The sequence below is a fragment of the Cavia porcellus genome, unplaced genomic scaffold (assembly GCF_034190915.1).
Source record: "Cavia porcellus strain 051 isolate PalLab524CR breed Dunkin Hartley unplaced genomic scaffold, mCavPor4.1 scaffold_18, whole genome shotgun sequence".
NCBI classification, from domain to species: domain Eukaryota; kingdom Metazoa; phylum Chordata; class Mammalia; order Rodentia; family Caviidae; genus Cavia; species Cavia porcellus.
In genome coordinates, this window is record NW_026947501.1 from 53,067,710 (window position 1) to 53,093,945 (window position 26,236).

Here is a 26,236-nt window from a genome sequence, read left to right on the forward strand (position 1 = left end):
ACTGCCCTCTGAGGAGACTGTTTGAGAACCAGACACAGATGGAGAGAAGCATCGTTTAGGAAGAGCAGCCAGAGTCAGAGGGGCCCAGGCCTGCCTGCAGGAGCCTTCGGGCAGCTCCACGGCATGGGTTGCCCAGTGTCGCCCGTCGATTCTGAATTTGGACTTGGAAACAGCCATTTGCCTGCCGGTAGTGAGAAGCTTCAACAGTTTAGCCGAGTTCCACTCAACCCCAGGCACGGGCTGGATGGCAGGCAGCCTGTGCCAAGCTGAGGGACAGAGCCACAGATGGCGGAGGATGTAGAAGGCTGGGTGCAAACACCAGCATGGCCTGTCGGGCACGCAGGCCTCAGAACAGACTAGAAGCAGCCGAGCCAGGTACGGAAGTGCGTGAGTAAACTTTACACATCTCCGATGTTATTTTTCCTTTTCCAGTTCTGAGACTCCTAAAACTCCAATGGCACCTGTCATCTGCATAGATAGCAGGCAGGTTTTACACACTGCAGTGCATGCATTTGCACTAATCACTCAGAAAGTCCTGCTTGCTCCACCTTGCTTTTGTCATCTTACTTCCAGTCGATTTTAATGCCAGCTTTTGCTAAGTGACTAGAAGATGCTAAACATAGCGTGTTCTGTTTGGGGTTGGCTCAATCATGAAGAAACCAAACCATCCCTGTGGAGGGTAGAGGGGATTAGGTGAACATGTGTGGCATGTGGCTGTTACGCGGATGTGTTGGTCTCACCTGAGTAAGAAACGTGAAAGGTAGAGGTGTGGCCCTGGGTGTTTTATCTAGTCCTGCATCCCTTCCTGTCCGGGTGTTTTATCTAGCCCTGCATCCCTTCCTGTCCGGGTGTTTTATCTAGTCCTGCATCCCTTCCTGTCTGGTACTGTTCCTCTCTGCTCCCCAGTGAAATAAGCAGCCTTGCTCACCACACCTTTCTGCCGTGATGCTCCTCTCTTAGAGGAGATCATGGGCTGAATCCCCCTAAGCTGTGAGTTAAACTTCTCCTCCTTTAAGTTGTGAGTGTGTGGTAGTGTGTCCAGCAATGGGAAAGCTGAAAATATAGAAAATTGGTAACAGCAGGGGCCATTGCTATGATTGTACCTGATCATGTGATTTAGAAGTCTCTAGAACTAGTTTTCAGGAAGAGTTGGGAAAAGTTTGGAGATGCAGGCTAGAAAAGTTTTAGCATGTGGTAAGCAGAGCCTGACAAGTAATTCTACTCAGAGAGCAGAAAACCAGAATGTTAATGAAATCAGACAGTAACAGCCAGGCTTGGGAGGTTTCACCTGGACACAGTGCCACTGGTGGCTGGTCTAGACTGCACTCTGACAGGCGATTTGTCCACATTTTCCCTGAAACTGAAAGACTGAAATTAATGGTAGCAGACTAATCTAGCAGAGGAAATTTCAAGACAGCCTAACATGCAGGTCACAGCCATAGCTACTTCTGATGGCTTTTAGATTTATTGAGAGAATCGGGCAAAAGATGAGAATGAGAAATTGAATGTTGGGTCAGAGGGGCTGGGGATTTAGCTCAGCTGCATAAGTACCTGCCTTGTAAGTAGGCGGTCGTGAGTTCGATCCCCGGTACCGGTAAAAAGAAAAAAAAAAAATGTTGGCTCAGAAGGACCTATGCAAAGTAGGGCCCAAAAAAAGGTGTGATTGGTGAAAAGATCTGTACCATTAAAAAGAACAAAGGCCAGGGTTTTAGCTCAGTGGCATAAGTGCCTGCTAGGCAAACACAAGGGTGTGAGTTCAATCCCTGACACCAAAAAAAAAAAAAAGAACAAAGTACTTTATTCGAGGGCAAGAAGAAAGATACTTTGATTTTTTTTTTTTTTTGTCTTTTTCGTTTTTATCGTTACCAAACTCACAATTGCCTGCTTGCAAGGCAGGCGCTTATGCCGCTGAGCTAAATCCCCAGCCCCGAAGAAAGATACTTTGAGAGCATCTCAGAAGTCAACAAGGCAGACAAGATGGCACATGCTTGTAATCCCAGCACTCAGGAGGCTGAGGCAGGAGGGCCGTAAGTTTGAGGGCAATTTGTACTATAAATCAAGACCCTATCCCAAAAAGAGAAAGAGGAAAAAAGACCTCACGCATCATGGGCTCAAAAATGCAAAACTGTCTACCTTTCATTTGAGAAGAGAGTCCCTAAGATTCTTGCTCAAGAAGAGTCTCAAAAGATTGGTTCCCAAGGTTCGTTTCACGTGTTCAGCCATCAAGGCACTTAAAGGCCACTGCAGCCATAGTGTAAGGGGCCCTGACTCCTGCTTCCAGTGACGGCAGATGTCCATGAGCTCCTGGTTTTACATGCAGGATGCAAGACTTATGGGGTTGGGAGATTTCCACCCAGATTTTGAAGGCCAAGGAGGCCTTGAAAGGAAGCTGTGCAAAGCTGAAAGTCAGACTTTCCAGGAATGTGGAATATCCACTAAGGAAAGCTGCAGATCATGAGGTGGACTAGCTGAAGAGACATGTTGCAAGCTGCAACCGAAAAGCCATGCGCTCTGGAGCTCATTTGTCACTGTGTGTCCCAGATGCTGGACACAGAACTACGGGATTAATGTTTGCCCTGCTGGGTTTTGGTGTTGTTCTGGTGCAATTCCTATTTATTCCCTCTACTGCCTCTCCTTTGGAATGGGAGTGTTTACCCTGTGTCTTCTATCTTGGGCTTATGTAACTTTTTTCTAGAAATTCATAGCTTAGAGTTTGCTTTGAGTCCCATAAGGGACTTGGGCTCCTGAAAAATGCTGGAACTGTTCTGATTTTGGGGAAAGGATCGTTGCATTTCTGTTTGCATGTGGGATAACTGTATTAAGTTAGGCAGAATTATGAACTTGCTATTGTATTTTTGGAGATTATGGTTTAAGATGTGTGTAGGTATGAAGTTGATAAGGGGTGGATTGTAACAGTTGGTCCTGATCCCTTAGATTCATCAGATTAAGAAACACCTAGAAGATCAGCAGAGTGTACCCTTGGGCGTGTGTGACCTGGCACAGCTTGGGGTACCGTGTATGGTCCCCTACCTGGTCTTCTCCACCGCTGCTCCCTGGCTTTGCTCCCGGCCACTGTAAACTAAGCAGCTTTGCTATCCCACACTGTCCAGCTGTAAACCGAATCTGCTCAGAGCTGTGAGCTCCTCCTTTAAGGTGTGAGTTTTGGGCATCATGTGCAGCAGTGGGAAAGCAGTTTGTGTGGTGTTTTGAGTCTGAGTTTTCTTTACTAAGTTCAGTAGAGCAGCTGAGTCACACTAACAACCTGTGCTTTATCACTTGGGGACACCAGGTTTCTGTGCAGCTAGAGCTCTGCGGGACAGGCTGATAGTCAGCCTGGTACAATCTTGTTAGAGGGTCTCCTAAGTGGACTTGAAAAATCGGGACAAATTTAAAGCTCTGAAATTGATAGTACAGCAAATAAGGTATAAGCTCGACAAACAAGTGAGCTTCCTATAAATCCTTGTTAAGAAGATAATTACCTCAAAAGGTTACAGCGGGGATCTTAAACTTGATTTGGCACGAAAATCACCTGAGCCTGCCAGACCTTCCTGTCATAAATTCGAGTTTTGCCTCTTAAGACTCTAATCAGCAGATCTGAGAAACACCTTCTCCTTGAAAGGAGAAGTGCAAACAAGGGTTCCTGTAGTTTCCTAGGTTCCAAATAACTCCAAGATAGATACAGCCAAATTGAAGGTTTTGCATCATAGGAAGTTAATGCTGAATTTAAAACTTACATACACCGAAAGATGAGACAGCAGAACGGAGGTGCTCAACACTACCCTTCCTCACGAAGAAGACCCACAGTCGGGCTGGGGATTTAGCTCAGCGGCATAAGCGCCTGCCTTGCAAGCAGGCAGTCGTGAATTCGATCCCCAGTACCAATAAAAAGGGAAAAAAAAAAAAAAGAAGAAGACCCACAGTCACAGGAGTGATTTGATGCAGGACGCTGGGAATGAGCAGGACAGACAGCCCTGGCACAAGAGCGTGCTCTAGGAGCTGCACGGCCCAGGAAGGGTCCCTCTGTGCAGAGCTGAGTGTGACAGGCTCTGTGTGTGCCCGCAGTCCTTGGCGTGAGCAGGCAGTTTTACAACTGCATGGGTCATTGCAGCCCACTGAAGTAAACACCCTGAAATCACACACGTACCCCACTTGGGGAGAAGCTCACGTCACCTCCCAGCAACCCCCAGAGCTGTCTTGAAGACAGAATCTGGAGTCCCTGGGGTCGGTACCCCTGCATGTCTGTCCCCTCTCTGACCTCCCCACTGGCCTGGAAGGTCATAGCCTAGAGACTCCAGGTTGGCCCACCAGTGACCACAACACACAGGGGAAGTATTAGCTCTCAGATTTCTGTTGCTGTGACAAAATAAAAGCAAGTCAGATGAGGAAAAGCATTTGGGGTTTTTCTTGGGGGAGGATGGTTGGGTTATGCATTTGCACAGTGCTGGGGACTGAGTCCAGGGCCTTTGCCCTGAGCTACATCCCTAGGCCTTTTTCCATGGATTGTTTTTGTCGCAGTGTCTCAGCTCACAAACAGTTTTTGTCTCGAGCAATTCAGTTCACAAACAGAACGATTCCATTTGGCAAAATTTTGCTTCTGTTTGAGAGCTCCATATCAGGTGACACTGAACCTGTTGGGGTGTCAGTGCTGGGGGTGAGAACACACTTAGGGCCACAGCAAAACAGCAAGCAGGCATCTTTACTAGCCGCCTTATAGTGCTAAGTCATGGCTACATAGTGTGCCCCACTGTGCACCTGCGCTGAAGGTGGGGTCATGTCCTCAAGTGTTCTCAGACACCCCAAGCTTTGAAGCACCCCACAGAGGCTCCCCACATCCCACCCCCTCAATGGTTGGGGTACTGTCGCTTCTTTTGAGAGGTCCGTAGAGCTGACCCCTTCACACAAAGACCACAACAATAATAAAGAGAACGGCATAACACCAGTGACCTTGTTGACACCACAGCACAGCTTATGGGGTGGACCCAGTGCCAGGCAGAGCCCGAGGACTCCCACCATTGGCTGAGGAGTCCTGCTGCAAAGCCTGGATGCCAGAAATCTCCACATCTGTTTCCCACGAGGCTCCTTGCACCTGTGTCTATGGTCAGAGTTAGAAATGCAACATTCTATATGCAAGAGGGTGTAAGTACCATCCCTCCCTGCAGCTGGCAAATAAGCTTTGTGGTTTTGCAAAACTACCTTTGGCTTTGGAGAAGTTTCCTCCAGGAGTGATATCACAGCCTGGCAGGTGATGTGCAGGCCTGGGCCATGTGCTGAGCGAGCGCCAGGAAAGGCTTGTTTTTATTCCCAGTTGCAGAGGTTTCAGTCCATGATCAACCAGCTCCACTGCTTTTAAGCCAAATCCACAGCAGCCTCAAGAACCATGAGGTGAGGGAAATCACCTTCCAAGGCCACCAGCACAGCTGGCCTCACGTGGACCTGCACCAGTGCCACGACAGAAGGCAGGCACCGGATACAGACAGGGCAGGAGGGAACCCCACACTTCCCGCCGGTGCCCCACCCCAGAACATGCTGAGGAGACCTAGAGCAACTCTGGCTCCAGCTGTCACCCTACTCCCAGCCCCACACAGCCAGAGGATACTGACAGCCCATCCTGCTCAAAGTTTTAACACGCAGGTCATAAGCATAGACAACACTGGGTATCATTAACTGTGAGGTCAGCTAATGGATTAGGAAATGCCAGCAAATTGATGGAGCATGGTTCTGGGTGTGTCTACGGATGATTGACATGTAGGCAGCAAATGAGGAGAGAAGACCCACCCAGGATGTGGGCGGCACCAACCAATAGGCTTGTAGCCCGCGCGCAATCAAAGGGAAAGAATGAGGAAGTCTCCTCATTTTTCTGCAGAGGAATTGTGGTCTTTGCTATTGCCTTAGGACATTGGTCTCCAGTTCCTTCAGGCTTCCAGGGCGGACTTCTCAGCTTTCCAACACACACTCACAGCAGACTGCAGTGAGCTCCAGGCCTTCCACCTTCACTGGCTCCTCCAACTCCAGTGCGCAAAGACAGCAATTCTGCACTCTTTCATCCTGGCTCCACAGACGGCCACGATCATACATTTTGTAGTAAATCTGTCCCCCTAGTGAGCCCTAAATGGTCTTCTGGGAGTGCTATCTCTAAGAGGGCTGCTTCGTCTCATCCCATACTGGACATACATGGAATAAATGTGTGTTCTTCTAGCTTTCAAAATCATTTACAAATTTGCTAATTAATGATTTTCTATACACATTTGGTGTCACTAATTACATTCACAGTATTATGTGGCCATCCTCATATATTTCCAAAACTTAGTTCTGTCACCCCAGCCAGAAACTCTGGACATACTAACCAATTTTTCGTCCTTTGATACTCCTCCAAATATGTCAACCTCTCTTTTCTGTCTATAAATTTGCCTGGTTTACATAGTTTACAGAAGTGGAATAAAATCATATTTGTCCTTTGTGTTTTGACTTAACATAATGTTTTCAAAGTCCATCTCTACCATTGTTGTGACAGTTTTGTTCCTTTTTATGGCCAAGTAATATTTCAATGCATTTACACTATATCTTATCTATTCACAAGTCAGAGGGCCTGAGTTTTCTCCATATTCAGGCTACTGTCCATAATTCTGCATTGAATATTAAGGTATGAAAACCTGTTAGAGTCCTTGTTTTTAATTATCTTTGGATTTATACTTAAAAGAGGAATTACTAGTGTTTAGTTTTGCAGACTGTTTTCCACAGTAGCCATCCCATCTTACTTTCCCATCAGCAGTGTACAAGTGTCTCAGTGTCTCCACATTTCTCACTTGTTAGTGTGTGTTCCTGACAGCCATGCAGGTAGGAATGCAGTGGTATTTCCTGTGTTTGATTTGCATTTTCTAATGACTAATGGTCATTAAAAGGCATCTTTTCATGTACTTATTGGTCATTTGTTAATCTTTGGAGAAGTATATGGTCAAGGCGTTTGCACAATTCTTAGTGGGGTTGTCTTTTTGTTGCTGAGTTGCTGGGGTCCCTATCTGTTCAGTTTTATGTTATAGATATCACACACTTACCAGATAGATCACAGATATTTTCCCCATTTTTTATTTTTGTTTTTGGTAGGAGGAATCAAACTCACAACCTTGCACTTGCCAGGCAGACGCTGTGCTGCTGAGCTGTATCCCCAGCCCCTTTCCCCAGTTTCTGAGCTATCTGCTCTGAGCACGGCCCAAACCCTCCCATGGTGCCATTCTGCTGGCTCACTGAGCCATATTGGCTTCTCTACCCTGAGCAAGCCAGATCTGTCCCCGCCCTGTGTCCTGACACAGCTTTTCCCTCTGCCTAGAGCCCCCCCCCCCAACCTGGACACCTTGAAACTGGCCCTCTGCTGGTACCCACAGCCTCTCAGTGCCAAGGGAGGTCCCTGTGGCTAGAGCCCTGGACCCTGAAGCCTCAGGCCTGTCACAGGTGCCTTGGGCCCAGCCTCAAAGCTCGAGGGAAGAGAGCTGGGGTGCAGCTCAGAGGCCAGCATTCCAGGTGTCCGTGAGGCCCTGGCTTCCGTCTCTAGCTCTGGGGAACCATCCAGGGGCAGTGGCAAGCTTGGGACAAGAGGCCACACCTCTCCCTGCCTGAGCAAGATCCCCAGCCCTGGGATCCTCACAAGCTAGGTGCAGCATGGAGCAGGAGCTGAAGCTGAACGGGAGGCAGGGGCCAGAGGAAGTGCGGCCACCAACTGTAATCAGACCCCAAATGCAGCCACTGGGCTCCTGGGGGCAGTGCCACCATCTGCCCATGCATGCCGCCTGAGACTGACACTGCGGTTTGAATACAAATGGTCCCCACGCCCATGCTGAAGGCTCAGTGCCAGCCCTCGGGGTCCCAGGCAGGGCCTCTGGAGGTGACAGGCACCAGGGCACCACCTCTTCAAGGGTCTCCCTGTTGGTGGGCTCCACATGGTGGCCTCATGACAGATGGTGGAGACTTTAGGGGTGGGTCCCACGGAGGAAGAGCTTGCTGAGTGTGCCCCGGAAGGTCTCCCTGTCCCAGGCTCTCTGGTTCCTGTCACCATGGAGGGACAGCTTCACTGCACCAGCCTTGGCCACCACAGGATCTCTGCCAGCCCAGACGCCACCGCTGACCGGAACCTCAGCCCCTCCTCCTGTACACTCATTTTCTCTGTGTTTTGTCACCAGCGATGAAGCTGACACTGACGGAAACAGGATCTTACCCCAGCCCCGCCCTCATTACCCCCAAACCATCCCACAGCAGCCAGACCCCCACAGCCATAGCCAGTCCTGACACCACCCATGGGCGGTACCCAGAGCTCTGTGATAGCTGGGCCTGCAGGGCCAAACCCTGACAGCCCAGGAATAAGCCCTCCTGCCTCTGCTGTCCCTAACACCCCCCTCGCTGAGCCACCCCAGGAACCCCAAGTCCTGGCAAGTGGCTGTCCCAGAGCAACAAATTACAGGACCTTCAGAGAGGAGCCTGGGGCTGGGTCTCCCCATTAGTTATGGGGAGAAGCAGAGGCCCAGGTCAGGTGGCATCAGCAGTGGAACCATGGGGATCATTGCAGGTTGCAGAGGTGATGCCCGCAGAAGTGGGGTGGGGGATCCAGGGGTGGATAGGGAGACAGGGGACACAGAGGCAGAGACACAGGGGCAGTGGCTGCAGGCTCACTTCTGGGGTCTCCTATCCCCAGCATCGGGGAAGCAGACCCCAAAGAGCAGGGGACAGAGCACAGGGCAAGGCAGCTCTTCTGCCCATGGTGTGGGACCCATGGGACCTAAGGCAGATGGACAGACAGATGAGGGCAGGACAGGCACATGGAGAGAGAGAGCCTGAGAGCCACAGAGCGTGCAGGGCAAAAAGGGACAGAGTGGGGAGGGGAACAGAGCGGAGGGTTGGGAGGGCAAGGCGCTGGGGGACCCCTGAACACTCCCAGCCTCCTGACTGTGCAGGCCCCACCCCCGCACATGAGCTACCTCTCCTGTCACGGTGTCCCAGAGCACCGCGTAGTCACAGCAGCCTGCCGGTCACCGGTGTGTATTTATTGTTTGTTGAGACAGGGTCTGGAGGTGTAGCCCAGGTTGCCTTTGAACTCGAGGCAATCCCCCTGCCTCAGCCTCCGGAGTGCTAGGATTACTGGCGTGCGCCACTACAACTTGGGCTCTGTGCGTTTCACGGGTGACAGCTGGCCACTGGCCCACAGCTCCTGGCTTCTCCTCCAGGGTTGCAGCACCCCCTACCCGCAGCCCAACCTGTGTCTTCCAGGACCAGGAGGAGGAGCCTAAGCCAGGCCAAGACTACAGGCTCCCACTCCCTCTACCCCTCTCGCTCTTCACCCCAAGACTTTCGGGCCCCAGCACCCTCCCCATTGGAGCCAAATATGTCGCAGTACGCACGCACTTCCCGGGAGGCATCCAAAGGCAAACCCAGGGGACTCGGTCCCCGAAGTAGAGGCAAGAAAAGAGGCAGAGGGGGAGGCCGGGAACCTGGAGCCGCTGAGTAGCAAAGGAACTGCGGTGAGAACGCACTGCAGAGGACGGAACCCGGGCAGGAGATGGGGGAGGGGACCTCCGCGCCACGACCTGGGGCGGGCGCGACCCACCGAGGGGGCCTGGCTTTACAGCAGCGCCACCTGGTGACCGTGTGGCGGAACTGCACCTCGTTGCCTGGCTCCATTCCGCAGGGTCTCGAAGCCCCTGGTTCCGTGAAATCTTTTGATATCCACAGTGAAATTCCTATGAAATCACACTGTTTTCAGAAATCACACTGTTTTCAGCACTAATCACCAAACATAACTAATGATAATGAGCATAAAAGAAACCAAAGTACAAGCTTATTTACTGTCTGGGGGTTTTTTAGGCACCAGGAATTGAACTCAGACCTCACACTTGCCAGGCAGGCACTGTGCCACTGAGCCACGTCCCCGGCCCTCTCTGGTGTGCTTTATTGAATAACATAAATCATCACCCAGGCTACAACTGAACTCCCTAAAACGGAAGAATCCAAAAAGCTATTAAATCACACCTATGGTGTCAGTCTCCTTTATTAAAGACGTCATTCAAAAACAGTGCTAGCATCTAACATTTAGGCACTGGTACATTAGATTTTAAACACGGGAAACCGCCAAGAGGTCACAAAGACTGGCAGGCCCGAGGCAGTCCCAGTTCTGTCTCTCTCTGTGATCAGCAGTCACACCTGGTGGGGTTCACAGACCCCCAGGCAACCCGAGCATCTGATGCCCCACACACACAATGGAGTCACTGTGCCCCTGCCCTGGGCCCTGGAACCAGGCGCGTTCACTCGGCCTCCAAGGGAAACACAAAGGTCACTGAAGAAAGTAACAAGATCTGCTAAATTAAGCAGACATTTAAATTACCAAACCCAATAACCAATGGCGAGGTCAGAGTAGGGTCAGTGCTGGGGTGGACCTCCTGGTGTCATAACTAGGCACAAGCACCCAAGGCCTGGGTCCCCTCTCTGTAGCCACACACGTGGGTCTTGAGCTCTGCCCTACTGCCTCCCCTGTGGCCCCACAAAACAGCTCCGGCTTCTGGGTCTCCCGGCTTCACACCACAAATAAAAAGGAGGTCTGCTTTCCCAGAAGGCCCCGCGAGGCTCCACTGCTCTCACTGGCTGTCAGTGGGTCACAGGCTGTCCCCTGGACTAAGCCGGCCAGGGGAGTGAGGCACTGGGGACGGAGCCCACCCTGCCTCGAGAGGGCCACACTCAGAGAAGCCCTGACCATCCCTGGCTGCCCATCAGTCCCCTGTTGGGCTCCACCTTCCAACAACCCAATTTCCCATGTGGGGAAACCGAGGCAGCAAGACTTGGGGAATGTTCTGAGCAGGACGGAGCTGACATGTGGGGCGGCAGGTGACAGAGACTGCAGCTGTGACTGGGGCCGGAGAGGAAGGTGGGAGTCGCTGAGCAGGCAGCTGGGTGACTCTGGAAAGCTGAGGCAGGGCACACAGTCCTGCGGCCTGCACACACCTGAGCCGTTTCCCTGTTCTGCCCTGAGGATGCTGCTCATGCCGAGGAGAGGGAACAGCCAACCACAGGAGGAAAATCACTTTGAGGCGCTTTCACCCACTCCTGCCAGTGGCCGCCCCACCTGGGCTGGCCTTACCCCAAAAAAGCTCAGGCACGGGAGAAGCCGAGCTTATTCCAACTGAAGCGTGTTCAGCCTCGGACCCCAGCCTCTGCCTCGGCCCAGGACCAGCCCGCCTCGGCCCCTGCCCCTGGCACAGAGGACCAAGGCCAGGCTGGGGTCCCGGCGCCAAGCGCCTGGCTCAGGCACACACAGCCTCGGGCCCCTGTGTGCACTGCGGGGATCCCTCGGCCTTGCTCGCCAGGCTGTAGTAATAGGTCCGCATGCGCTGCTCCACCGTCTGGAAGTCGGGGCGGTCCTCCCACCTGCAAGGGTGCAGACACAGCACTGACCACACCCAGGCCACAGCCTCAGCCCAGAAGGGGCCTGGATGGGGCTTGGCTGTGGCGGAATCAGGACTCCCCAAAAACAAACGGGCCCCTGAGTGTGGGGACTGCTAGGTAAAGGAGGTGCTGGAGTGAGGGCCCTGGAATCCCATGTTGCTGATGGACAGGGCACTTGGAAACCTGAGTCCCCGGATGTCGGGGCAGTAACTACAGCCCCTAGGAGCCCGTGGGGGGCGACGCTGTCTGCAGTCGGCAGGGAGGTGGACATGGGTGGTGCCAGGACTTGGGTACTGGGCTGCAGGCAGACCCAGGTGGGGTCGAACACGCCAAGGTGCACCTGCTGTGGGCCTCGCTGGGTGCCAGGTGCGAGTGCTGGCGGGAGGGTCCGTGGGCCTCGGTATTAGGGCATGGACGGTGCCACATGTTGGGTAACCACGCGGCTCTGTATGAGGCCTGTGTGCCCGGTGGCACCGGGCCCAGATGCGGGTCCCACAGCTCCCCGTGGACACTCACTTGTAGATCCAGCAGTCGCTCATGAGCGCGTACATCTCAGGCGGGCACTCGGGCGGGCACTCCATCCGCCTGCCCTGCTTGATGAACTCCAGCACCTCGGGGCCCTTCATCTTCTGCTGGGCAGGGAGGCGGCGTGAGTGCCAGGTGCCACCTGCGCCCCGCCCCACGCCACACAGGCCCCGCCCCGTGCCTGCCTTGTAGGGTTTCTGGCCGTAAGAAAAGGCCTCCCACATGGTGACCCCGTAGCTCCACACGTCGCTGCGGCTGGAGAACTTGCGAAAATTGATGCACTCGGGCGCGTACCACTTGAGGGGCCACTTCCCGGCCGAGCGGGCCTGGGGCGGGAGACGCGGCTAGGTCAGGGGACTCGAGGACCCTCTGTCCCCGGAGCCCACACCCCACTCCGCGGCCACCGCGGGCTCACGGTGTAGTAGCTGTCGTCGGCGCCCAAGGCCTTGGAGAGGCCAAAGTCGCTGATCTTGGCGTAGTGCCGGTTGACCAGCAGGACGTTGCGGGCCGCCAGGTCGCGGTGCACGAAATTCTTCTCCTCCAGATACTTCATCCCCATGGACACCTGGTGCAGCAGCTCAGCCACGTTGCTCACGGGAATCTCCTCCCTGGGGAGCAGGACAGTCAGGGGGATGAGGCAGCCCCGTTCCCAAGGCAACACCCGGCAAGCCCTTGCCCGGTGATAGAAGGCCAAGGCCGGGCACTGGTGGTGACAGCAGAGAGCACACAAGGGCAGGCACGAGGAGACACTGGTGAAACCACACACATTCCTGCCCAAGGCCACACAGCTCGGCACACACCACAGCCTCTGCCAACCGTGGCCTCCGTCACACACTCTGGAGGTTTTGTTTCTTATTTAACCCTTAAAAAAAAAAAAAAAACAAAAAAAAAATAGGTGTGGTGATGCACACCTGTCATCCTAGCCTCAGGAGGCTGAGGCAGGAGGATCGTCCTGAGTTCAAGACCAACCTGGGCTATAAAATGAGCTCCAGCCCAGCCTGAGCCACATAGTGAGACCCCGTCTCAAAAAAGAGAAAGAAAACCACACACGAAAAAAGCAAGCTGAAGCCTCCATCCATGGCCCCAGGTGTAGAACATAAGTGACCGTGAGCAATTTCCCCAGGGCGTGAGCCTGGGGAACCTGGGCGCAGTGACAGGGCTGCTCTCTGCAAAGCTCCCGCCAGCTGTGCCAGATGTTCAGGGAATACTTCACAGGCATCGACCACATCCGATTGGGCCGATCCTGTCAGCTCCAGCAGGGGTTTGGGGGCCAGCGCCAGGGTGCTGGGGGTCATGCGTGTGGCCCCCCGCGCCCCTGCCCATGGCTCACTTCCTTCCCACCAGGAACTTGTGCAGCGGGCCGCCGCCCGCCATCTCCATGACCAGCATGAGCGCCTCGGCCTGGCACACGCCAATGAGCCGCACGATGTAGGGGTTATCCAGCTGGTGCATGATCTGCGCCTCCCGCATCATCTCGTCCTTGTCCGCCTTCTCCGTGCTCTGCTTCAGCACCTTGATGGCCACGTCAATCTGCTTCCTGCCGGGAGTTGGGGTGTGAGTCCAGCACTCCCCGCCCTAGACCCAGGCGATGCTGAGGAAAGCGCCCCATGGCCCCAGGGTGCCCCAGCCAATGAGACCCCAGCCCGCCTCCCCGCCTGGGGTGCTGTGCCAGGCTCTGCCCAGGCCTGCATCTTCTCGCTCCCTCTCCCATGTCCAGCCCCCTACCTCCCCCGGCACAGTCTGTCCCTCGACGCACACCCACCCGGCTCCCACCCAAATCCCCTGCCCCACACGGGCACTCTCATACTTGCGCATGCGGTAGACGCCCTGGCGCACTGAGCCGAAGTTGCCGCAGCCGAGCTCAATGTCAGCCACCAGCAGGTTCTCGCGCTTCAGGAAGAGTTTCTTGTCCTTGAGCTCCTCAGGGTCGCTGTAAGGGCTCTCGTACACGCTCGTGTCCATGGGCATCGGCCGCGGCTCACCCGCAGGTGCCGGACGCGCTGAGCACACAGGCAGTGTGCACACCAGGCAGGGGCGGGGAAAGGGGCGGCTCAGGGTGGGCCCGCCAGGCACACGTGGCACATGGCAGCACACGAGCGCTCACAGCTGGTGTGTCCAGGTGCACATGCTCCCAGGTGTCTGGACCACGTGCACACGGGCAGACGTGATGGTGCAAGCACATGTGAGCAGGGCATGGGCCATGCCAGCCCCCCCAGGCCTCCCTCATCCTCCCCTGCCAAGCCCCATGGTACCCGGGGACCGGGCTCCCAGGCCCTATCCCTACCTGCACCCCGGCCAGCTCACCTGGTTCTGGGGTGTAGCCATCAGAGTTGGTGTCTACCCGTCTCTGAGGCTAAAGATCATAAGATGGAATGGTGAGCAGGACCAGCAAGGATGTCCAGCCACAGGCGGGGGACCCTGTTCCCTCCACAGCCGCCCCAGCCCCAGTGCCGAGACCCCGACTCACTTGGGAGAATGTGGATGGGTGGGCAGGAAGCGTGGGAGCGGCGGCCCCTGGGGGAGCAGAATGGATGGTGAGGGGGAGGACCCCATCCTGCCCCACCCCACTCCAGCCCTGGCCACCCAAAGCCAGCTCACCCTCCGCGCTGGTGTTGGGGCAGGGCTCCTTCAGGCAGTAGATGAGCCCGTCGGCCTTGAGCTTCAGGTACTCCACCAGCTGCGGGGAGCCGGCATCAGGTGGGGTCCCCCAGCAGCCTGGCCGAGTCTCCCCTGGCCCCTGCCCTGGCCCGTACCTGCCACAGTGTGTCGAACTTGGTGCCTTCGGGGATGCAGAACTTGCCGGCCTTGTCCTGCTTGATGAGGTAGTGGTACACGGTTTTCCCATAGATCACAGACAGCGCATAGGTGCTTGGCTCCTTCCGGGGCCTCAGCCTGCAGGGCCAGGAGGCTGTCACCTGCGGGGCCACTGAGGCTCCTTCTGTCCTCAGTGTCCCCGGACTCACACGCTGTGGACTCTGCAGGGACTAGAGAAGCCCAGGTCAGGTATCACCCGACAGCCACTCCGGGTGACAGGCCCTCGGGAGCACAGTCAGAGAGGACAGTGGCCGGGTTTGTGGAGACACACACAGCTGCCCAAGGACAGCCATGCAGCCGCCAGGCCTGCTCAGCCAGCAGCTGAACGCACGGCGGCCCACAGCCAGACACTTGCCACCCACTGAGGGATACTCGGTGGCCGGCAGGGGACAGCTGGCCACGCCTGGGGCTACCTCCAGCAAGCACAGGGCCCTTCCAAAGGGACACAGGTTCCACAGACTGGACCACTGTGCTGGCGCAGGAAGCCCCCTCGACGCCGACCACCCAGGGACCTAGCTGTGACTCTTCCAGCCACCTCGTGCAAGTCAGGGCTGTCACCCCCAGCACAGTGCATGACAATCACACAGACAGACTGGCCAGGGGACACGCAGTCCTCGACTGTCTTCACTGGACAGAAACCAAAACAAATCTGCACACCTTCCATGATGGGGACCACCCCGCCATAGGAGGTGCAGGCGGAGCCTGTCTGCCCATCACCATGGACACCACTCACTTGTGTACACGTACTCACCCAGCACACGCACCCAGGCCAACCCACAGCCAGACTCTGGCACCCTCACGTGAACCCCTGGGTGGGAACACAGCGTCACCCATCAAGCAGGGTGGCAGAGTCCCTGGCTCCAGGAGGCAGCGCTGCCCCTCCCCCCATGGATGAGGGCAGGCAGCAAGCTGGTCCTAGGGCCTCGGGGCTAAGAAGGTGCCGGTGCTAACCAGGGCTTGTGCTGACCAGAGAGCTGGCCATCAGGCCACCCTCCTGTGGAGTCCCAGGCCGTGGATTGCAGGGTCACTCTGCCAGCCTATGGGCCCCACCCATCCACCTTCCTTTGGATGGATATTTATGACCACGGGCGGGGGAGGGGTATGTGGATGAGACAGAGGGGAGTCCATTTCGCCAGCAGGCCCTTCCTCAGGGCAAAGGAACCCAGTACTGTCCCCTACACCACTATAGCAGAGCTGACAAGAACAGCCGTGACTATTTCATCTATTCCCAGACAACAGCTCAGGGACAGGCAATACAGTCCCCAGGCAGACGCACAACAGTCCAGGGGTGGTGTCCAGGCAGACACAGCAGGGACAGCGGGAGAGTCTCACATTGCTAGGTTGCCCAGGCTGACAGCTGTAACCCTCCTGCCTCGTCTCCCAGAGCACTGGTTGATGGGTGTGCACCACCACACCACACCCAGCCAGAACCGTAAATTTTAAACAGACGTCAGAAAATCGAAGCCAGGCCCCTCACTAATGAACGTGTATGTACAGGACTGGGTGGGGAGAAGCCACCATAGCACCAGGCAGCACCTGCCATCCATAACAGTATCCACATGTTTTTCTAATCTGCTGGGCCAGTGTCCGACCACCTAACTGGTTTTGGCACACACACAACACAGACTGAGGCATGGTGACCGTGGGGCCCTGGCTGACTGCTCTTGCTTTTCCTGGCAAGCCTGTGCCCACTGTGGAGATGAGTCCACAGCAACCAGCTGGCTAAAGGGGCCACCAGACTGCCCCCTGCAGACTCGAGGGTGAAGCCGTGCGGGACTGGCCAACCCCAGGCGCCCTCTCGGGGGAGTCACGTGAGCAAGCTACAAAGCCAGCAGAACTGGAACCGGCCTGCTAAACTCAGCCTGGACTGCAGAGGGGCTACGAAAGCCACCATTTCAAAAGCCGCAACGTGTTGGGGTAGTTTGTTACTCGGCAAGTGCTAACCATGTACTCTTCTTGGTGAGAGGCAGCCACTAGCTCCTGGTAAATTCAAAGGCCAAGACTTCGGTTTTATGACTGCATTCGTTTCAATGCCTCGAATTCTACTTTATTGACAAAAGAACTACCAGACAATAGCAGTTCTGCCTTTTGTGATTGGAACCTGCCCTTTAGCTAGAGGTACAGGGTGAGAAATACCATGAGTCTTGGCACTTAAATAATATGCACAGCTGGAATTCCAGCAGGGAGGCTGAGGCAGGAGGACTGCAAATTTAAACCCAGCCTGGGCAAGTGAGTAGCTTAGCAAGACCCTCAAAAAAAAAAAAAAAAAAAAAAGGATACAGCTCAGTTGTTTAGCCACATGATAGCCTGGGTTGCAGGACATCAGGGACATTGCAGAACCAGAAGTTTGAGGCATGCACGTGCGTGTGTGCATGTCCACACGTAAGTTACAACTTGCTTTCCCTGGCTGTTCTCAGGAACCCTACGCCTCCCCATGTGAGTGACCCCAGGCCGGGCTGCCAGGTTATGATGGCCCAGCAGCCAGCTCACCCCATCACCCCAATGACACTGGAGCTGGGCCACCCAGAACTCCCCGGTCCCCACCCCGCTGAGCCAAACGAGAGCTGCTCAGTCAGCTCACAGGCCTGTGACACACGGCAGACCCCGTGGTTACATGGCAAAAATGGACGGCAGAGTCCAGGAGGACTGCTCGCTTAGGAGATTTCCAGGCCACAGCATGGCCTCACGTGGAGGGAGGCCTGGTGGAAGGGTCAGCTCCTCCCGGCAGGGAGACCCAGACAGGAAAGGGTCCTAAGGCAGGAGGGTGACAGCCAGCCAGGACTGGAGCAGAGATGCACCCACACAGAGAGGCCCTGGGAACCGTCCCCCTCAGACCTCTTGGGGACTCCTGGATTCCTGGGACCTGATGACACCTGAAACCTGGGTAACATCTGTACACAGAAGAACCTGTGTTCAAACCGGATGGCAGCAGCTCCACAGGGCTCTCAGCCACCCAGGGAGAGCTCAGAGCTCTTCAGAGATTCCTTCACCCCAAAAAAGTCACCACACCCACATGGCCTCGGCTGCCCCCAGACACACACAGACACACGCTGTCATGCACAGCGCCCTGCACACACTGGAAGTGCACTGCTGCATCACCGCGAACCCATGTGACCCCAGCAGCTGGCCCTTGGAGAAGTGACCTGAGCGAGTGGCACTGGCCCAACTGAAGTGACCGTGGGGGGGACAACACAGGGAGAAGAATCAGGGTGACATTCCTGAAGCAGCCTAACCTCCCCAGGGACAAAACCCACCACCTCGCTGAGCTCACTCCACACCCTGACCCTCCCCTCATTTCTCGAACTTTCCAAATAAATGCCCACCTCCTGGCCTCTGGGTCACCAGCCAGTTGGTGGTGCCCAGCTCCCTTCTGTCTCGCTTTGGTTTTGCATGCTGGGAACAGCGCCCTGCGCTGGGCACAAGGTCCCTACCACTGACCCCCACCCCACAGCCCCTGTGGCCTCATCCGGCTCCTCTCTGGGGAGACCTCCCTGGCCACACGCAGCACACAGCACCCCCTAGCACACTCTACAGTGTCCCACAAGCACGGGCACTAGCCTCTGGTTCGCGGCCAGGTCAGCAGTGCCTGGTACCCTGCAAGAGTTCCCTAAACCCTGTCAGACGGAGAAGATGCCACAGAAGTCCCCGGTGGTGCCCTCCTGGTATGCCAGCACTCTGGGTGGCTGCGGCAGGAAGAGCGGAGGAGCAAAGGTTCTAGCCCAGGGCAGGCAACGTAGCAACTTAGGGAGACCTTGTCTCAAAAGCAAAGAAAAAATAAATAAAAGGGCTGGGGACAGAGCTCGTGCAAAGGCCCGGAGTTTAATCGCCAGCACCTCCAAAAAGGACAGAGGGGCAGGAGGAGCAGGAGAAGGGGAAGGGGGCTGCCTCTGCACACCGGAGCTGCACGGCCACACCCGCTCGCACACCCAGGGGTGCCGCCCCCTCCCCACCCGGCCCACTTACAGGAACTTGCCGTCCGTCTGCGAGCCGGAGTAAAGCTTGCGCTCGGCCTCCTCGCGCGTCAGGCCGTTGTGGTACCAGGGCATCCGCTCGTGGGCCGCGGTGGCGATGAGCTTCTCTACCTGCGGCGCCTGGCTCAGGATGGCCTGCTCCAGGGCCTCGCCCTGGGGAAGGGGCGCGGGGGTGCTGCAGGGGTGGCCGGGTGCGGGCCCTGCCCCTCCCCACTCCCGGCCCCTCCCCGCCCCGCCCCCTCCCTCCACCCCGCCCCATTCCTGGGCCCGCCGCGGCCGCCTCACCTCCAGCTTCCAGGTCTGGCGCACGTAGTCGCGCACCATGGCGTCGCGCATGCTGTCGAAGACGCCGGGCTGCGGCTCCAGCCCGGCCGGCCGGTTGCACGGGCGGCGCAGCGCGCAGGGCAGCCCGTCGGCATCGCGCGAGTAGAACTCGCAGAGCTCGGCGGGGCCGCAGTGCGCGCGGCCGCCCGCGATGGCGTAGGTGCCGTTGAGCTGGCGCTCGATGGGGAAGTGGTGGAAGCGGACGTCGTGCACCAGCGACAGCACGTAGCCGCCCAGCGAGCGCAGGCACTGGCGCAGCAGGAAGAGCCCGTCGGCCATGCCCGCCAGCTTCAGGTGCTCCTCGGCCTCGGCCCGCGAGATGCTGCCGTAGAAGAAGGGCAGGTGCGCCGCGGGGTCCGGCATGGCCGCGCCCGGCCGCCTGCGGGCAGAGGGCGGCGGTCAGGGCACAGCGCCCCCCTCCCCATGCTCTGACTGCTGGGAACCTCGTGCAGGGCGTCGCGGACCCCAGCTCCGGGAGCCCTGCGCGCGTCGCAGCATGGGTGTTTGCCGCGGGGGCGCACGCCCATCACCCCCAGCACTTGTGGGGAGGCTGAGGAAGGAGAATCATTGCAAGTTTGAGACCAGCCTGGGCTACAAAATAAGCTGCAGGCCAGCCTGAACTGCACAGTGAGACAAAAGCTCAAAAAGACACAGTCCTCCTGCCTCAGCCTCCTGTGTAGCAGGGATTACAGGCACAGGCTCAAGGCGCCTTATTTGACATCGGCCAGGGCTGCAGCTCAGCAGTGGACATGTGCATTACACACCCAGGGCCCTGTGCCATGTCACGAACACGGATTGGCGGTTCTCACAGGCAGTCTGTGGCACTGGAGCTCAAGCGGCAAGGGTCCACTGCCTCCCACATGGAGAGCACCAGGCGGCCCCTCTAGGAGCTGCTCAGAGCCACTTGAGATGGGAAATCACTAACGAAAAAATTTGCAGAACAGTTTTTAAAAGGCACCAAGCAGGCTGTACAAAGGTACGGATTTGCAGTAGGAGAGGTGACAAGGCCGTCGGCAGGGACACACACTGGTCACCGGAGTGGTTTCACACTCTGTGCCTGCAAATGACCGAAGGTGGGTGAATTCGCAGCCAGGGCCGACGATGCCTGAGAAGTCAGCCAAAGTGGACAGCAACACTCCCAGGGCCTGGGGGCGGGGGGGCTCGCCCTTCCGTTGTCAGCTAAGTGGCTTAGACGGCACTGAAAAGCATCTTCTGGGGCTGGCGGTGTGGCTCAGTAGCACAACGCCTGCCTGGCAAGCATAAGGTCCTGAGTTCGACTTCTGGTACCCACCCCAAAAAAGAAGAAAACAAAAAGAAAAAATACCACCTGCCCTAGAGGTGAGGCGCAGGGTCCTCAGCTCCCTCTTCATTACACAGATGGGGAGAGGGGACCGGCAGGGCACTAGGCAGGGGCCAGGTAGCTCTGACGCTGGCTGTAACGGAGTGGCTTTTGACCTGGGCTGGGGAGGGCCAGGCCGGAGCGGGATCCTGGATGTGCCACAGCTGCAAGCAGGTGCTCCTGGGGACCATATGGGACTGCGTTCTTGTCCCCACCTAGAGAAAAGTGTTCTAAGAGAGTCATTTTTAGCCGGTGCCGTGTGCACCAAGGAAGCTGAGGCAGGAGGATCACCAGGAGTGTAAGGCCAGCCTGGGCTACAGAGCGAGACCCTGTCACAAACACGGTAAAGAGTTCTTGCTGCAAGAATGATTCAGATGAGTCACCAGGGCCCCTAGGTGTCCCCCTAGAGAAATGACAAACACAGAAAACCACGTGGAGCATAGCATTTCCACTCATGATTGCATAAAGTTTCCGCAGATGAGGAGGTAACATAGCCCCTGCCCCAGACAGCACAGAACTCAGCTAGAAAGCAGGTAAAATGGGGGTGTACACCATGTAAGAAACCAGGCTCTCTTCTGCACCCCATTCAAAGCCCAGAGATGGAGACCACACCGGTGCCTGGCCTATATCCTGGTTTTGTTTTTGTTTTGTTTTTTGGTTTTTTGAGGCAGGGTCTTGCTAATCCAGGCTGACCTTGAACTTGCTGAGTAGCCCAGGCCGGCCATCCGCCTGCCTCAGCCTCCCAGGTGCTGGGGCTCCAGGCTTGTGAGACCATAACCATCTAACCTACGTCCTGGTGGAGGTGGTGGTTTCTCGGCTGCACACATTTGTCGAGTCTCGGGCTCGACAGTGTATAAATATTATTGTGCATGAATGTTGCCTCATTTTTAGCTACGTGGAGAGGGGCTGGGTTGTGCAGACCTCTCGCACATGAAAAAATAATTCCTGAAATTGGGGGAGTTATGGGGAGCTGTATGCACTCCGCCCCACTTCCTGGACACCAGCCCCAGCTCTCATCACAGTCCACACTGCACCCCAGCCTCCCCCCAGCACTTAAATCTCCACCTCCGAGATACCGTCCCCAGAGTGAGGGGACACAGTGACCGCCCCCTCCTGCCTCAGCCTCGAGGATCTCTCTGGTCCTGAGCATCACCCCAGCACTGCTCTGCCCTGTCTTCCTCCCAGCCCTGTGTCACTTGGAGTCGCCCTGTCTGTAGCTACCCATGCTCCTTGCCCAGCTCCCGGCAGCAGCCCAGGTCCCTCGCCCTATGTGGGCTGTGCTGGCATCGCCTGCTTTGATCTTCTGACTGTTTCTATTAATAACACCCCAGATCCGGATCTAACTCTGAGGCCCGTGGTCGGCTGAACCCCACACTCAGTTTCCACTCGAGCTGAGCTCAGGGCCTGCAAGCCACTGGGGGCTATTCCTCACCCAAGTCGCCCTGCGCCCTGCTCCAGCTCCTCCTGCTGCCTGCACTGCTGGGTCCCCTGCCAGGTCTGTCCCAGCAGGGCCCTCAGCATGGTGCCCCCATCCGTCAGCATGGGAACAGGACTGGCATGGGGACCAGGACTGGTGGGGTGGGGTGTCCTGGGACCCGGGAAGGGTGGGCGGGGTGGCTCTAGCTCTGGGACCGGAAGCTGTGGCAGGAAGCCGCCTGTGACTGGGTTTGAGGCTCCCCCCTGGTGGTTGCAGGTGCAACCTGGGGAGGAGAAGAGGCTGTTACGAATTAAGAACTGGTGGTCAACTTAATGCCAGCTGGATTACATCTGCGTAGCATTGAGCAAAGATGCTCCACCTGAGGAAAGTTGCCAGGATTTAAATAGGTGGAGAAGAAGGGAGGTGTTGAGGGTTGAGGTATTGAGGCACTGAGGTCTCTCCCATGAGTTGCTGTTTGAGCTGTTGGTTCTGGAGAAGCTTTGGTCCTCATATCAAGCATTGCTTCCTGGCTCCGGAGGGAAAGACATATATCGCTTGGTCTCCAGAATGAACTTGTCACGCTGCTTCCTGGCACGTACCCAACTGTGCTTGTCGTCGGAGGAACTCGGGGCCTCCGTGTCGCTGAGGACGGCTGTGGTGCCTGGTCTTTGTTATGAGAGTGACTTGTCAGCTGCAGCATGGAACCCTCATCCCACTAGCACAGCTCCTTCACCCACTAGCTTTGGACTTTCTAGCTTCCACCGCTGACCTTTGGGCCTTCCCAGCATGGACCCGTAAAAGAGACTGGCGTGAGTCCTTGTGGGCTCTGGACCTCCAGTTGGACTCGTGGGAGGCATTGTCCTGAGCTCTCGGTTTTTATCTGGACTCATGTGGGACATTGCTGTGGGATTTAGGCTCTTGACTAAATATTCTATGTCTTTGGTGTTGCGGATAGATTTCCTGCATTTTTCTGTGTTAACTCCCGGTGACCATTATAAAAATATTATAAATTCCATGTCTTGATCCAATTGTTCTCTGTGTACAACCCCTGACTACAACAGAGGCTGAGCCAGGGCCATAGCCCCCGGGACCCGGCTATCGGTCGCCTGTTGCATGCAGTCACCCTGCTGTCCCAGGCCCTCCCAGCTTCCCAGGCTGTGGTATCACCTGCCTCTGCCTCCCCTGGCCATTCCAATTGGCAGGACTGGGGACCTAGTGCCCAGTGGACCCCACGGCGGGAGGCGAGGAGGGACGGCAGAGGGGGCTGCAGGCAGCGTCACATGTGACCAGGTGCCATTTGTGCATCCTGCCCCGTACCCAACTGGGCTTTACCCAAGGGGACAGCAGGGCTAGGGCTGAGCAGTGTGTCCTGTCCCTCCCTGGACGGCCCCACGTCCGCTGGAAGTCACAGCCCCAAAGTTGTCCTGCCATCCCTCTCAGAGACTCAGCCCTTGGGAGGACGAGCAGGGACCCTCAGGTGTCCTCTCTAGGGACCTGAATGGCGTCTGTCTCAGGGACACGCAGCACCCCATGCACACTCCACAGGACAGTACCCGGAGCCAGATGCATTTCAAAGGCAGCAGGAGGGATGAAAGGCCCAAGGAGAGTGACACGATCCCTCACAGAGATCCTCCTGCCTCAGCCTCCCGGGTGGAGGAAGGACCTTCCCAGTTCCATTAATCTGCATGTAGTTAGCGGGGCCCTGAACACGCATTTTGAGCATCCCAAGCCCTGGTTCACATGAGTGCCCAGAGAGGAGACTGAAGCAGCCCCTGCCACCATCACCGCCCACTCTATCCCTGTCCCCCCTCCAGGCACTGCATGGCCACTTCTCACTGCAGATGGGCACTGGGTCCTTTCCCCGCCACAGCAACAGTCAGAGGGGCCAGACCCGCCCTGACTCGGGGATCAGGTGCGGTCCTAGACACACGGCCCCACGCAGAGCTGCACTGTGGTCCCGGACCAGGAGCCAAGCTCATGGACTGCGGCCCAGCCCAGCTCTGAGCCCTTCTGACACCACACCCTTCTCTGCCCGGAGCCTCCAGGACTCCCATCTGTTCCCGGTGAAAGTCCAAGTCCCCACTATGTCCCTCAAGCCCTGTGCGATGTCGCCATCACACCCTGGCTCACTTGCCGTGCCCCTCCCCCAGCCATTCCTCATGCTGTCACTCAGATCCTGGACAGGTCGGTACAGCTAACTGCAGGGCCTTTGCACTGCCTGTGCCTGCTGCCCGGGCACCTTCCCTGGGACCCTCCCCCTGATTCAGTTTCTGCCTGAATGTCACCCTCACCCCAGACCTTCCCTGACCCCCCACCTAACACAGCACCCTATGTCCCTGGTCTGGCTTCACAGTTCTTCACCACCTTCGATCTGGTGCGTGTATCACCATGGTGACACAGGGTCCTGTCCCTTCGAGAATGAAGACATTGCATTGTCCTGGCCCTGCGTCAGCCTGACACAGCGTCCAGGCCCCATGCATGTCCCTAGAGCCCGGACAGAGGCACTGGACCCCTCCATGGTGAACAGCCTGCAGGGGCAGAGACACCACTGGGCAGGCGTAGAACCTAGCACCTCCTCCCTGGCTGTGTACAGGGGCCTCAATTGTCCCCTCGAAGTTTCATCCACCCTGCCTGGAGGGTCAGGCACTTCCTGTGGGCTCCCAGGGCCCCTTGTTCCCGTGTATTGCAGCCCTGATGCCCCCAGATGGTCCTCCTGTCAGCTCCCCGCCACCGTCCCCGACCACACCGGGTTTCCCAAGACAGAGCCCAGGGGCACTAGCTTCCCTTGTGGCCCCCCTCCTCCTAATAGATGTCTGCCACATGGAGCTGGGTATGGTAGCCCCTGCCTGTAATCCCAGCACCCTGAGGGGCTGAGTCAGGAGAATTCCAAGTTCAACCCCAGCCTGGGCGATTTAAATTGACTTAGTGAGACCCTGTCTCAAAGTGAAAAATAAAAGGGTTTGGGGATGAAGCCGAGTGAAAAACTCTGCACTCAGGCTTTTTACTGGAAAGGAGGAGGAGAGGGGAATGAAAAGAGAGACGAAGGCATCTGCCAGTAGGACGAGGGCCACAGTTTGGGGGGACCCTGCGTGGGCCCCATGGGTGCCCCCCACCCTCACAGGGAGCCCATGAAGGGAGGACTGGTGACTCAAACACAGAGAAGTGCAGGGACATGTTCAAGGTCACATGAGCTGGAACCCAGGGCTTGCCCGAGCATGCGTGTGAATGCCAGCCAGGCTGCCCGCCTGCTCGGGGTCCCCCAGGGCCGCACCATGGGCAGAGGGGAGAAGCCTGGATTTCCCGGACAGACCATCATGGGCTTCCCTGACCCTAACTGCTTTCTTTCCGGTGACTGTTGTTTTGTTTTTGAGACACGGTCTTGCCATGTAGCCCAGGCTGGCCTTGAACTCATGAGAGTCCCATCTCAGCCTCTCCGTGTGCCCACTGCCACGCCCCAGGCAGTGACGCTTGTCACACACAGCCCCGTGCCGTCCCACGAGCCTCTCCCATAGGAGGCACCTGCTGGCCTCCAGGCCCTGGGAGCGGCACTCACCAGGGCCCAGGTTTGATCTGCATTTCACAGTGGCCGACTGGGGGCTCCGAGGGGCCAGGCCACCTGCCCAGCCACACAGCAGCTGAGCAGAACTCAGACGCCCCGACTCTGAGCCTGAGCCTGAACCTGAGCCTGAGCCTGAGCCAGCAGCGTTGGGCACCAAGTTCACCAGCCCGGGGCTGGGGACCTTTACGTTCTCTGCCGGTTTCTCTGCTTCCTGGCCAAAGATGTGGCTGTGCCCCAGAGGCCCCCACTCCCAGCCCCTGCAGGGCGAGCTTCTCCTCTGCCTTCTCCAGGGGGACCCCTCCTGTTGCAGCCCACAGCCCCCCCTCCCCCCACCGCCCCATCCTTCCACAGACTGCACACTCTGGGTGGCACTGTCCGTCCCCAGACACAGGCTACCCAAGCCACCCAGGGTCAGCAGCAGTCAGCGCTCCCCGTTCGGCCTCACCTACCTGGGGATGTACACACGGAAGTCGAGGACAACAGGCCACCGTGGGGTCTCAGGTCCCCAGCACCGACTCAGAGCTGGCTCTACGTGGAGAGGGGAGACCCTCATGGTCAACCTGGCTTCCGACAGCTGAGTCCTCAGCCCGGGAGCCCTGCCAGCCCCCGTTCCCCGCACCCACAGCCAGGCACAGGGGCTGTATCCTCTGCCTGGTGCTCCCGAGTCCCTGGGGGTGGCCAGGGGACAGGGATGGGGCAGAAGGCCAGGGAGGCCGCTCACCGGGACGCCCCCAGCTCTGCCCCCCAAGGCCTGGGGTCTCGGGCTCTCACCAGCAGCCCGCGCACCTCCTCCTCTAAGTGAAGACAGGAAAGAGGGCTGCGTTTGAAGCCTGCGTCAGTGTCACAAAGTGCTGTGTTCAAGGAAAATT

The 26,236-nt window shown here is 56.9% G+C and overlaps 1 protein-coding gene across 3 annotated transcripts; it reads right to left on the reverse strand.

Moving 5' to 3' along the window:
* Positions 1 to 10,000: 10,000 nt before the first annotated feature.
* LOC100713473 (tyrosine-protein kinase ZAP-70) lies at positions 10,001 to 26,236 on the reverse strand. Of its 3 annotated transcripts, none has more exons than XM_063229911.1 (14): positions 26,139 to 26,236; positions 25,817 to 25,895; positions 19,014 to 19,431; positions 18,721 to 18,881; positions 14,697 to 14,835; positions 14,542 to 14,620; positions 14,411 to 14,457; positions 14,248 to 14,296; positions 13,751 to 13,943; positions 13,274 to 13,480; positions 12,359 to 12,551; positions 12,129 to 12,269; positions 11,935 to 12,047; positions 10,001 to 11,400 (listed from the first exon to the last, which is right to left on the reverse strand). In XM_063229911.1, exons 3-14 carry the CDS (start codon positions 19,413 to 19,415, stop codon positions 11,277 to 11,279), a joined length of 1,848 nt encoding a protein of 615 aa, XP_063085981.1. In that variant the 5' UTR covers positions 19,416 to 19,431; positions 25,817 to 25,895; positions 26,139 to 26,236; the 3' UTR covers positions 10,001 to 11,276. The 3 variants fall into 3 exon arrangements, with proteins under 3 accessions (XP_063085981.1, XP_063085979.1, XP_023421582.2); XM_063229909.1 differs by having other exon boundaries at positions 26,089 to 26,228; XM_023565814.2 differs by lacking the exons at positions 25,817 to 25,895; positions 26,139 to 26,236 and having other exon boundaries at positions 19,014 to 20,298.

Bases quoted from the DNA above. Each gene is read 5' to 3' on its own strand.
- LOC100713473 (XM_063229911.1), bottom strand. From the start codon at position 19,415: ATGCCGGACCCCGCGGCGCACCTGCCCTTCTTCTACGGCAGCATCTCG. The intron at 14,836-18,720 runs GTAAGTGGGCCG...CTGGCCCTGCAG, and splicing joins CAGACGGACGGCAAGTTCCT to GCTGAGGCCCCGGAAGGAGC. The intron at 13,944-14,247 runs GTGAGCTGGCCG...CTGTGTGCTCAG, and splicing joins TGGCTACACCCCAGAACCAG to CGCGTCCGGCACCTGCGGGT.